Raw genomic sequence first — 13,655 nt, 5'->3', positions numbered from 1 at the left:
TCCATCTCAGCGAGAGAGCAGGGTCCCCCCACCTCCAATCCCTCGCCGAGAGCGGATTTAGACAACACGAGTGAGAGTGTCTGAGCGTGCGCACTGCTCTGCGTGTGTGTGGTGGAGAGAGCGAGAGAGAGAGTGGGGAAGAGAGAGAGAGTGAGTGAGTGAGTGAGAGAGAGAGAGGGGAGGGGGCTGTCTGAGGGCTCTGCCGGGGCTTTCACACGGAGGGGATTTCGTGGTAGAGAGAACACGCGCGTCGAGTCTAAGGGGGAGTGAAAGCGGAGCGCCGGGGAAAAGGAGAAGTTGTTTTTGTTTTTTGGGGGCTTTTCTCTCTCGCCGAGGACAGAAGGACGTAGCTGATCCCCGTGTTCCCCCCCCCAGGAGGTGTTTTCTCTGAACACAGGACGTGGTTTTTTTGGACCATGCCTGCCGAAGTAAAACAGGTTCGTCCCGCTGTGATTTGTGGAGCTCAGCTGGATCCACACATCCTCTCTCTCTCCCTTCATCCATCTCTCTCGCCATTTCTGTAGCTCTCTCTATCCATCTCTCCCTCTGTTTCTCCAGCTCTCTTCATCCATCTCTCTCTCTCGGTTCCTCTAGCTCTCTCCATCCGTCTCTCTCTCTGGTTCTCTAGCTCTCTCTATCCATCTCTCTCTCTGTTTCTCTAACTCCCTCTATCCTATCTATTTGTTTCTCTCCTCTCTATCAAGCTGACTTGATATGAAGTTGTTGTTGTTGTTGTTGTCTGGATGCTTACATGTCTTCATTCATATACACTGTGCATATGTTTTCCTAATGGCTGTGTCTTTTTAACTCAAGTCAATTGGAGTACAGTTGTTGCTCAATGTTTAAAAGTGACTGTAAGCTTGAAACACATCTAAATTGGGTTTACCCGACCCGCACGTCGGGTTCATGTTACCCATAATAACCTGTGATGTTTAGAGTACCAGGCTGCATTTGCTAGAGTGGGTGAGTGTGTGTCTTTTTTTTCTGTGTGTACATGTGTGCATTGTCTGTGTGTTTGTAGGCCAGCGAGAACCCCAGTTACAGTAGCCTTCATGTACCACATCCATCATGCATGTACATGACAGTAAATAGCAGTCGTGAGATATGCATTGCCATGGAGCCGGTCTTCGTGGGTGGGTAGGTGTTGTGGTCTCATCTCTCTCTGAGCCAGTGATATGAATAATGGCAGTCTGGGTACATTGAGGAGCTCAGCATCCTCTCACTTGCATTTGATACCGGCTGGATCTGCGGGGGGTCAGGCTCTCTACGGACCGATGATCCCAGCCGCGGAGACGTAGTGTTGAGAGACAGGCCCCTGATGAACGCTGGTGCAGGGCCCCCGGGGGGACCCCAGCGCAGGATTTACGGCCCGCCGGTCGGGAAAGAGCTGTAAACTCTTTTGTTTCTCACTGGCGCAGATACCACAGGAATGCACTTTTAGTTGCCTGTTTATCTTTGTCTATGTGTGTTTTGTTTTTGTGTGGCTGTGTGTGTGTGACTATGTGTGTGTGCGACTATGTGTGTGTGTGCATGCTCGTGCACTTGTACGTGGGTGCAAGACCACGGCTCTGTGTTTAAATTACCGGGAAGCATGTCCATGTCTTCTTTTAAAAGCCCGAAACTGCCAACTGCCGATGGTAACGGGGGTCAAGCTCTCTGCTGCAGCACCCTCCGTGGGTGGCAGGGGTGGGGGTGGGGTGGCTGTGTGCAAGTGCGCTCCACGTTGCTCTGATAATGTGTCAATGGCTGCCTCCCAACTGGACGTCACCCAATAACAGTCTCCGCTGCCTTTGCCAGAACTCCCCCCCCCCCCCCTGTAGTTTTTTGTTTTCCCATCTCTTGCTTGATATATCTCGCCACATTCCCTCTCCAGATCTTTGTCCTTTTTGGTTATACGAGGCGATCTTTAAAGACCTCTGGCCTGATCTGATATCCACCATTAAGGGCTGACCCTAACCCTGACCCACCATTAAACACTAACCCTAACCCCTAACCCTAACCTAACCCTAACCACCACCAAAATGGAGTCTAGCCCCCCGCCCCCCCCCGATCCATAACCACACACATGTGTAAGAGAGAGATGGTTGGCATACTCGAGGGTGGGCTGGTCACTCACGTGACCGTTTGAACCCCAGCAGTGCATTCCACCAGCCAGGACCCACCTGCTCCTCCAGAGGCTGTAGGGGGGGGGGGGGATTGGGGTCAGAGTGTGTACAAGCTGACCCCCACAAAGCTCCTTTAATGGATCCATCACCATGGTCCCTTGGTCGGTTATCTTTTTATTGTGCTCAGGTGTTGCTCCTTGCTTGGTCTATAAAGGCTTTGAGGAACCCGAGGTTGAAAGGCTGCTGGGGCTCCATGACCCTACCCGCAATAAACCCCCATTACACACTGCACTACAGTCTATACATAAACTCCTGCTGCCCTGCCTGAAGATTTAGAGAGAACTCCTCTGCTGCAACACAGCTTACGGTCAAAACACTTTTAGCCCAGTGGAGATTACTGCATAGCCCTTAATTACTGCGCCTGCACGAGCCAGACCACATCTGCACTAAATATAAGCTGGCTTTGGTCTTTAGTCCAACGCTCTCCGGGATCGCAGACTTTTAGCCCTCGGTTTGCGATGAGGAGGGCCTGAGTGCATAACAAAACTATTCATCAATGATGCAGCCGGTCTAAAAGGGCCTCCACTGCTCCGACTGCATGTGTGATTTAGCCGCACTGACTGAAACCCATCCTTCGTCACAGCTGGCTGCTCCGGTTGTAAGCTGTGAAAGATGGTAAGGTGATCCGTGTGTTTATGTACAGTATTTATAGCTTTGCGTTGCACTCGATTGTTTGCCTTGAGACTTTCATTCAGTCGTCGCTTTGTTGTGGTTGGTGGTGGAGATGATGCGCATCATCATGTACATCCCACCAATCAATATTTCAAGACATTTGGAGCATGAGATGCACTGTGTAACTGTCAAGGGCGAATCGCAGACAATGCCTGAAATGCCAGTGACCGGAAAAAAGTGCAAAGTGTCAATAGCATTATATATATATAGAGAGGCCCCGGTTCAGAGTGAAAGTGTTCATTGATGGGTGCTGTGCTCAACCCAACAACAGTATCGTTATATGGTAGTGAATGCCTGGGGTAGTGATAGGTGCCCTACTAATGTGTGTGTGTGTGTTGGTTCCAGATAGGGCGTCTAAAAATGGCACCGAACATGTATAGCCCTCCGCATACCGCTCATGCTTCCCATGTTTGCCATTCCATACTCACGGCCGCTCCGATCGCATGACCCCTAACACGGCCATGTACGACATGTATCTTCTGCCCAACCCATAGCACGCCGATCCAACACTCACGCAGACACCTACTTGGCTCTGGGTCCTGTTTTTAGTTTGGAGCTGCCTGACCTTCAGCTGCATGTGAACAGCTGCCCACCCCTTCGTACGCTACAAGGACCCAAGCCCCCCTCCTTCATCATACCTCCCGAACCAGGGCCGGAACCTCTAATCAGCATACTTCCTAAACAATGACCTCCATATTCTTTCCCGGGATGCTGCAAAATGTAGTGTCAAGCCCAGGGACCAAGATAGTATAGGTTTTGAACCTTTTTATTTGTTGAAATACCACTTGATTATCAGCATTACACGTATGATAAGGGGTACAGACCCTGTTTGATTACATACAAACAATGTCTTGTTTGTCTTTAAGATGTCTTAGACCTCTTTGTCCTCATGTATGTATTTCTCTGAACTTGACATTTCCTTCTGTGAGTCCTATTGTTAATTAACAATCTGACATGTCATATCAACACCTTTCGAACGCACAATCCGCTGTGCGGATATCTCGTGCACTCGCTCTGTTAGAGCCATCACTATCTATTGGTTTCCCACGTTGATGTTTCCATGCCTTGTGTACAGTACAGCTCCCTTTCCTAGACAGACTAGGTGTCGGTTATTCTGATGAGTGCCAAGAGTTCTGCCACCCTCACCCCCCCCCCCCCCCCCCCCCCCCCCCCCCCCCCCCCCCCCCCCCCCCCACACACACACACACACACACACACACACACAGACTTCTCATCTCTCCAATGCCAAGCATTACGCCATCTGAGAGCCTAGCCATCACAAGCCAGAAAATCTGTAGTTCACAGTCCAGCCATATTCTCTGGTCCATTTCTCCGACCAAACATCCATTACCCTGCAAAAAGATTACAACATTACATGGTTTGCCATCTGGAGAAGTTTGGCATCCAATCTGTGTGTTCTGCAAGGAACCCTGGGAAGAACAGGAGATACATGCCAGCATTTTACCTAGTTTAAGCTGTTGCGTGATGCTACCTTTCTGTGCAGTACGCCCTGCATTTGTGTTTTTCTGCAGTCTCTATTATTAATAGGGATGCCAACAACCTCTAATGAGTTGTTAATGAGAACATGCATAATTAGGTAATTCCATTCCTTTCTGTTTTCCATGTCCAATTACCAAATTAAATTGTTTTTTGAGCTGATGTCGAAATTTTACTCTCATACGCAAACAAAAAACCCAGAGACCGATGGCTACGGAAATTCAATTCAAAACAATTATCCACCCTGATTATTTCCTCAGTGTTGTTCTGTGGGTTTTAAAGAGCGGTCACTGTGTTTCTTCGGGCATGGGATTCTCAGACTCCTTGACCCTGGACAACGAACACTGTCTTCTCAGTCCATCCTCCTGCAACAACAGGGGGATGGACTGAACTTTGGAAAAGGGTCCGATAACCTAGCTACTTGTCTCAGAGGAGGCTAAGGAGACGAACAAAGTTGACCAGAGAAATGCAGAAATGGAAAAACTATAATGAGTTGGTATTGGTAGTAGTTTCTATACAGAGTACATTTCAACATACTGTAAATGTAGCTTTTATTCAACAATGAAGTCATGGGTGTATGTTTAGATAGGAGTGGTAGGGATGTGTCCCTCCCAATATATAAGGGGAGGAATGAATAGTCCCTAGCAATCATTTGGATTGATAATAACACTGCTAAACCCCCCTGTCCACACCAATGACCTCATGAAATGCACGGCCTTGAGTGAAACCTAATGGGTGAGATAAACATACAGCACTACAACCTATATCATGTCTGGGTTTCTGGATAGTGTGATGGCTAGGGTGTTGGTTTCCCAGCTGTTAGGTGCTGGATTTAGCCCACAGCTTTCCTTCCAGCCCTCGTTTTTAAAATCAGTCTACATTGGGTGAAGAAAATCTTAAAGGTTATATGTGTTTTTGTGTCAGCGGTGCTTAGTGAGTCCTTGTGTTTTCTATTTTCATGGAGGGATTTTGTGTCTGTGTCGTGATGTTGGGTTTATGCAGATGTCACTTCCATAATGTGCTTGCCTGCAGGGCTGCAGAGAGTAAGTTGCATATGTGACAGTTTTTGGGCAGCGCCATGGCGACACAAAAGGGTAAAGTAACATACTGACCCTTAAGCTCATAATTAGTGATTCAAGGAACAGCAGAATGTGGCAGGGGGCTCATCGTTTCATGAGCCCACGCTCATTTTTCTAACATGTCTGTGCCCTTAGCATGGACGTTGATGAGGCAATGTATTTTGGCTAGATTTGATGGCAACGGATGTTGTGAAATTTTGTGCTCCATTGTTTTAGTGGAAAACTTTGGTGAAAAAACAAAGAGAACAAAGGGACTGGGACACCTTGGAGAATCTGTGGCTGATTAATAAACAAAGTTTGTCCTCACTGGAAGATTAGGCCCATATGGTAAAAATCCGAGTGAGCTTATCCCTCTCGAGTTTCCCCCAATTTCTGTTTGCACTGCCACCGCTTAGGCTAGCGGGCCTGGCAACTCGGTTCTGGGGGCCCCGCTGAAATGAACTGGGTTTTCTTTCCCCGTCATATAAAGAGTATGTAGCCCCCCAACCCGATGCGCTCTGCAGCTGGGGACCTCTTAGAGGGGCCCCTGAGGGGGAAGGTCAAAGTCCTCATAAGGCTTTCTCAACCAGAAACACGGGAACAAATACTTTTGCACTTAACCCCTCAAAACCCCCCACTATAGTACCATCCTCATTGTACAACTCAAAACATCACCAACACTAATGGTCTTCGTAGCAGGCAGCATCAGAAAACAGAGCTAAGGATGTCGTGGGTGTCGTGTGTCTGGAACTTTCTTTGGAGGGATTAGCCTATTTCCTGCTGCTGGAGAGACCGCTGAAACACAGGGGGGGAAGGTTTGCGAGGGCATCGATCCTCCATCAGCGCACCATCTGTCTCCCGCTGTCTTCTAGGCTTAATGGTTTGCTCTGACAGCTCTTTAGCGGCACTCTATGAACCACGCCGGCAATTGAGATTATGCTGACATGTGGCAGAGCGAGGAGCTCATGACATGCCTCCCGCCTTTCTTTGTGTGTTTTTCGCGAGTTCATGAGTTCCATCCAAATCATTGCGGCAATCGCGTAAACGCTTCTGACTGATCAATCACAGTGAAGAGCGTGTGCGTATGACCATGAGTAGTGTGCCTTTCAAAAACATGCAAGCTGTCCCAATACGGAGCATCTCTTCCCCCCCCCCTCCCCTCGGACACCAACAGCCTCACAATGGTGACTATTACTGCTGGCGGCTGGGGTCCGTAGAGGGAAGAAATACATGCACAAAAGGAGAGAAAAGAAGAAGCAAAGCGATACAGGGAGAGTCCAAACCGCTGTAAGCTGACTGTGTGGCAGGAGTGGCCGCTGCTACACCCAGCCTTCCATCCAGCAGCCACAGCCGCTCCTCCACCCACAAACAAACATGTTGATAACCAGTCGCAAGAGTTCAGCCAAACCAGGCCAGAACCGCCAACAGCGGCACGGTAATGTCTGCATGCTAGCTGTTTGCTGTGTGCATTCGGCGTGCAGAGTTCCAAATGTGGTCCACAATGGAGGACTTGACAGGACTGAAAGGACTGTCATACGGCATTACATGCTACGGCAACGCATTATTAACGCATTTCATCTTCTCCCGATATGAGCGTGGCCCGTTCCCAACGGATCCACTCGGGGAACAATGACACGATGAACACGCTCACACATTCCAGAAGGCTCCATTGAGCTGTCTAACGAACCTCGACCGCATGTGTAGCCCTGCCGTGGGGTGCCAGGGCTCCCCTCACGTATACTCAGTTTGCTTGGAGTGTGCGGGCTTGGGAAGCAGAGCGTGGAGTCGTGGTTAATAAGGTCTGAGGATATGGAGGGACAGGTCCCTCTCAACCGACACTGCAAGGTGAAGTGTTTAACGCCCCGGATGGAAGAGTTAACGTTGGCGGTGTCACTTCAGAATGCGCTCATACATTCCCCATGCAGTGGGAAGGAGCATTGGCAGGAACTGGTTATAGAACAACCTAGCTGGAATCCAGGGGATATGAATTGAAGCTGAAATGGGGTTCGAGCCTTGGAGGAGAGTATCTTGTTGGGCCAACTACTCATCCAACCAAGAAAAACATTTGTAACCTTTTTTCCATGAGCCAGAGTGCCATTGACGTAAATAACCATTTAAATACGACTTTATGCATGTTGGGGCCAATGCCTCTAGACCTTGTAGAAAGAAAATACAGTTTGAAAAATTGTACTCTTATTTATAATCTTTCCAGAATGACATACAAAGTGCTGGGAATCACAACCTATATTTTCCCTTGGATGTACTTTGGCATCCGATTGATTTTGATATGCATTTATTTATTTCCCTATATGTGCTCATTGTTGTCATGGTAACCGATACGTTTTCTTGGTCCTGGGTTCAAGAAGCTACGACGGCCCCTTTTGTTTTTGAACCACTGACTAAGAATGTGCGGAGCAAAGCGCTCTGAACCCTGAAAAGTCCCCCAAGTTACGAAAACAAGGCTTGTCCGCGCAGACCTCTTCAAATTACTTAATTCTTTTCCAACATATTTCTGCTACAGTTACGGAAAGCTTAATCCAATAAGCCTATTTTCCCTCTGTGTCCCATCGCACACCAGCTCCGACTGTGGCTGTGAGTTGGGGGTGGGGGGGGGTCGGTTGGTTTCGTTTTCCCGCCACGAGGGACCTTGGGCAGTGTTTGGTGTCGCAGGGCAGCTACATTCCAGAGTCTCGTGTTCAGAAAGGACCAATGGATCCATAGTCTTTTCCGACGGCGTAACCCTTTTCCGTCGCCCTGGACCCTCGGCGAACCCCCACCATCGTGTCACTCCTCCACAGTTCAACGCAACATGTCTACAGACTCAGGAATACCGATTGGACCCTGTCTGGCCCCGGAGCCCGGAAAACGTGTCCATCGCAGCCCCTCCCGTCCGTGGTGTAACCAGCAGTTTATCCCTGAGGCAAAAGCCATGGGGTTCACCTCCAAGTCCAATCCCCTAGCATCTTGATGTTTCAACAAAGCTTGTATTGTTTAATCACATCTGTCTAATAATGTATTATTACTGCCTTTGAGCCAAAGACCAAAGTCTGCTTCATCATCATTAGTTCTATTTCATGAAGGCCCAGTCTTTAATTGTGGTTTCTTTATACAGTCTGGCTTCTTAATGTCATCCAAGGGTTCCCCCCTTCAACAAGTGAAAGACTTTCTTGTCTCCCTCCATGTTGCGATGTGGAAAAAACGAAAATCAACGATGAGTAGAGCGGTGTCTCACAAGCTCCTGTTTGAAATGACAGGCCAATGGCGTTACAATCAGAGGCTTGCAGGCTGCAGTACTGGCAAGATGGCTGTGACTCTCCAGTATCTGTCCAACAAGAGAGCAGCTGTGAGTTCCTGCTGCTTACACTCTATTGCACTCCATAGCCAACGAGGATCTCTCTCTGTCTCTCTCACTCTCCATCTCTCTATATCTCTTTCTCTCTCTCTCTGTCTTCCTCCCTCACTCTATCTATCTCTCTCTCTTCCCCTTTCTATCTCTCTCTTTGCCTCTGTCTCTGTCTCTCTGTCTCTCTGTTTCTCTCTCTCTTTCTCTGTCTGTCTGTCTGTCTGTCTGTCTGTCTGTCTGTCTGTCTGTCTGTCTGTCTGTCTGTCTCTGTCTCTCTCTGACTCTCTCTCACTCTCTCTCTGCCCTTTTTCTCTCTTCCTCTTTTCTCTCCCTCGTTTCTCTCTCTCTTTGCAGTACTCTCTGGCAAACCTAATTAACCTTGGCTCTGGACCGTGTAGTCTCGCCTCCCCAATCCCCTCCCCGTGTCTTGTGAGAGGAGCCTGGCCGTTCAGAGGTCTCCCTAACCCCTGGAGTGGTCCGAGACCTGGGACTGCTGATCCGCAGCCAAATTGCAGCACCTGGGTCCTCCTGAGATTTGTTTTCAGAGTGAACCGTAGGTGATTTGTGTGCTGCTCCCTGCACTCCCATCTCTGTTGTTTTGTATTTCGGAGGAGCCGGTGTGTGGAGGAAGTGGGGGAGGAAAACATTCAGCAGTAAAATGCAGTGTCTGTCTGATCACTGAGCACAACATGATGATTTACAGAGTTGGTTTCCCCAGGTGTCTGTCGCACCATATGGGCAAATGCAGGTGCGTGTGTAAGTGTGTGCGTCAGTGTAAGTGTGTGTTTATATGTTTGCCCAGTTCAAACACACATTTAGAATTCTATTGCGCAGATGCCTTTGTGTATAAATCATTCGTGTACTGTGGTTCCATGAGGTTCAACAGCTGAAGCACTGCTGTGCTTTGCAGAGTTTGCCGTTACCACCGTGTTGTTGAGTGCGCTCCATGTACACAATTCTTTGCGTCGACTGTACATCGGTACCCACAGGACTACCTAACATGGTGGTTTGAAGTATTACTTTATATCTTCTAATTCCCAACAGTCTCTTTTTCCCAAAAGGGCCTTTTGACGAGGTTGTACCAACTGATGTGCGATTAGCCACACATGAGTCTCACCCTCCCCGACTGTCCCCTTCATGTACCGCGCGTTCTCCAGAAGAGCTGTCTCATTAACGGGCTGCTCGAGACTCCGTCATGTCCGCTGCGAGGCTTGTTTCCCTCATCGCGTTGTTCCGCGGTTAAAACGAACCAAGGCAGCCTCGCTGATGATGATGGTGATGCAACAGAGCTCCATGGTCTGGGCGCCATTTGGCGGCGGGGCTCATGGGGACTTTATGTCACGAAGGAATGGAATCCCTTTCATGCCTCTCTCTCCAGGCCTGCAAGATCAAACATGCTTCTAACGCGGGTTTGATCCTTCGTGTCAGTTTCGGTTTCTTTTCCGCGGTTTGTGTGTGTGTGTTTGTGTGTGTGTGTGTGTGTGTGTGTGTGTGTGTGTGTGTGTGTGTGTGTAAGTCTGTGTGTGTGTGTGTGTATGTGAGTGAGTAAGTGTGTGTATGTGTGGTTGTTTGTGTGAGTGTATGTGTGTGTATATATGCACGTGTGTGTGTCCGTGTGCGTGTTTGTGTGTGTGTTTGTGTGTTGTTGTGTGTATTGATTTGCTGGGCGCGCTGGCAGGTGTTGCACAGTACAACAGCCATGAAGTCAAAACACTCACGCAGACTAATTTCTCGGAGCCTGGTAAAACCCTAATCTCTGTCAGATGTGTGGATGTTTTCCGTTTTGAACGTTTCTCAAGAAATGTCCCCACTTGAAGGGCTCACCCGGCAGTTTCGCTACCATCTTTTGTTGACTACTACGGTTAGCGTGCATAAATGCCAGATCATCGCGCTTATCCTCTCCGACGATGCTTAGACGCCACGCAGGTTACGCTTTTTTTTCCGCTGAAAGCTGAGGTCAGCACAAGCTTTTCTCTTCAAAAAAAATAAAAAAGCAAAAAGCTGTTGCAATCTACATAATACGCGATCAGTCTCGCTCATTCATGGCGGGGCGATTCAGGAATGCTCTATTTTGTTGTCTCTGAATAGGTCTGATGACTGACTCATTTGGTTTTGGCAGGCGAGGCAGATATAAAACGGAACTGTGAACAGTTCCATTCATTCCTCTTGGTCAGACTCTGTCAGACCAGTTACTGTGCACAAAAAACCTCCTGCACCCCCCAGCTCCCCCAGAAATCCCTCCCAGCCCTTCTTCCCCTCAACACAATCCAGCGTCCGTCAGCCACGACCGGACTACTGGGAACGCTGGTGAAAGGAATATTAAAAAGACAGCGAAAAAGCAAGTGCCAGATGAGTTGTGTTTGTGTGAGTCTGTAGAGGTCTTGTTCCGCTTGCGGGAGCGGGTGCTGAGACTGTTTGTCGAGGTAGCAAGACGCCGTAAGCCGGGCGGCCATATTGGAGATCCGAAGCACCTCGTCACCATATGCCGCCTAGAATTCCACACAAGTGTTCTCTGATGTCCAGCAGCATGTTAGCGCTTTGCTATCTTGGCAGATGCTATATTTGGACAAATTCCAACACATTGAATGTTGTAATTCTGTCCCGGATGTCGTATTTCTGCCCGTACGACCGTAGGCATGCGAGGGATGCAAGAGTAGTGAGCAGGTGGTGCTGGGGGCTCTGTTGAGATGCCCTCTGACTGAGGGAGGATCTCACCTGTGTGTGTGTGTGTGTGTGTGTGTGTGCGCGCATTAGAGTGAAGCCTCACCCGGGCAAGGATGCCATTTGGCAGCGCTCCTCATGTGTTGAGAGGTCTTTAAGTCGCTCGCTAAATGGCTCCTGATAAGTCAGAGCTGTCTGACTCTCGCCTGGATAATTGATGGGCCTTGTTTATTTGGTAACTCAGCCCTTCTCCGATCCTCTGCCAGTGATGTGTTGCAGCCTTCGACTGGAACCCTTCCAATACTCTGTTGATGTGTGGAAGGGACTTCATTAAATAATATGTTGAAATAACAAGGAATGGAGCCATATTTAGGACAATGGTGAAATCCTGCTGCAGTTTTTTGCAGCTTTGGACTTCACAACATTAGTTTGACAGGTTTATTGTTAGTGAGGTTTGGGTGCTAATCACCATTGAAAAGGTTAAGGCGTACATCTTCCACAGAAGTGGCAGGGATCGCTTGGGTTGGCTTATAGTCAGAGATGGACGTCGAAGGGATGACCTCCATTTATTTTGTGCACTGTCATCTTTGTCATGGCATGTTGCTGTCTGTGGGATTTATTGACTCCGGCAGACATATTTTCCAGACTTTGTTTTCTTTGAATGTTTTAGGGGGGAGGTTTGGTTGGGGGTGAGCTACAGAGAAGACCAGTAAAGCGCCTTCTTTTCCCTGTGGACTGATAGATTTATTTTCTCTTCATCTTGAAATCCTAATCTGAAACAGACCGTTTCCCATTTCATACATTCCTCAATTTGAGCTCAGGTCTTTAGATTGTGCATCTTCTCCTCAGCTTGTCTTTGTTCTCTGCGTTGCTCCTGGGCTCCAAGAATATGGCTTTACTTTTTTCGCTATCATTTTGAAATATTGCATTGTTTGTTCCTGGGGGGGGGCTGGACTAATAGCCTTCGGCCTTGAAAATAACAATAGAGTGTTTGACTCCTCGTTGAGCCGTTTGGTTGAGGCCCAGCTGGGGAAGGAAGTTATAATTTGTTTACAAAATTTGACACAATATTTAGGCCGTTTCAGCGGGAATTCAGAGCAGTTTGACAGTCCGAAAAAAACAACTTATTTATGACATACATTGTTTCCCCAACTTTCTTTCTACGAATTCCATCCCAAAACAGATTGTGTGTGCGTGTGTGTGTGCCTGTGCGTGTGTGTACATTTGTGTGCATGTGTCTACGTGTGTCTGCATGTGCTATAAACTGGTGTTGCTTCTCAGAGCCCAGGTGAATGTGGTTCAGCTGATTTGCACACGGCTTGTCGCTAACAACAACAGTCCTGGGAGGCCATGTAACTCCCTGTAGCTGAATGGCTCTGTTGGATGTCCTGTTCAGGAACCAGTCACCCTGGCTGACATGCCCCTGGCCATCACTGCATTTTTGGAAAAAGCAGTGACATTTCAAACGTTAAATTATCGCTATTGGCTATATTTAATTATCCATGGATTGCTTTTTTGTTTATAAAGCAAACAAACTCGTATTGTATGTAATATATTAGTCGAGTACTGTGTAGGGACATTTTGTACACCAGCTATAGAGTTTAATGGGTTCAAACTTGTGTGTTGTGTGTGTGTGTGTGTGTGTGTGTGTGTGTGTGTGTGTGTGTGTGTGTGTGTGTGTGTGTGTGTGTGTGTGTGTGTGTTTGTAATTATCCACAGATTGCGTTTTGTTTATGCAGCAGAAAAACACATATTGTATGTAATATGATAGTGGAATACTATATAGGGACATTTTGTACACCCGCTATGGAGTTTAATGGGTTTGAACTTGTGTGTGCATGAGTGTGTGTGTACGTGTGTGCGTGGGCATGTGTATGTGCGCTTGTGTGCGTGTGTGGTGAATGACATTCCCTCACAGGCGTAAAGGAAAGAGGAGAATGCGAGGGCCACAATAGCACAGGATGTTTCTTTGCTCCATGCTTCCCCCCCTTCCTCCTCCCTCGCCTACCTCCACCTCCTCCGCCCCCTCCCTCCTGCTGCCTCCACACGGCCTCCTCTCGGCCGCTGCCTCCACCTCCTCCGTCCCTCTCCCTCCTGCTGCCTCCACACGGCCTCCTCTCGGCCGCTGCCTCCACCTCCTCCGCGCCTCTCCCTCCTGCTGCCTCCACACGGCCTCCTCTCGGTCGCTGCCTCCACCTCCTCCGCGCCTCTCCCTCCTTCTGCCTCCACACGGCCTCCTCTCGGCCGCTGCCTCCACCT

General features: G+C 48.6%; 1 protein-coding gene across 3 annotated transcripts in view; it reads left to right on the top strand.

Annotated features, from left to right (window-relative positions):
• Nucleotides 1–234: 234 nt before the first annotated feature.
• The window catches only part of arvcfb (ARVCF delta catenin family member b), a 90,056-nt gene continuing 76,635 nt past the window's right edge, over nucleotides 235–13,655 (top strand). For all 3 annotated transcript variants that reach the window (XM_079743116.1, XM_079743117.1, XM_079743115.1), the window contains exon 1: nucleotides 235–437. In XM_079743116.1, coding sequence (XP_079599242.1) covers nucleotides 417–437 — 21 coding nt within the window. In that variant the 5' untranslated portion in view covers nucleotides 235–416. The remainder of the gene's footprint in view (nucleotides 438–13,655) is intronic.

This window comes from Pollachius pollachius (genome assembly GCF_949987615.1).
Source record: "Pollachius pollachius genome assembly, chromosome: 1".
Taxonomy (NCBI): domain Eukaryota; kingdom Metazoa; phylum Chordata; class Actinopteri; order Gadiformes; family Gadidae; genus Pollachius; species Pollachius pollachius.
This window is presented reverse-complemented; position numbering and strand designations above follow the sequence as displayed.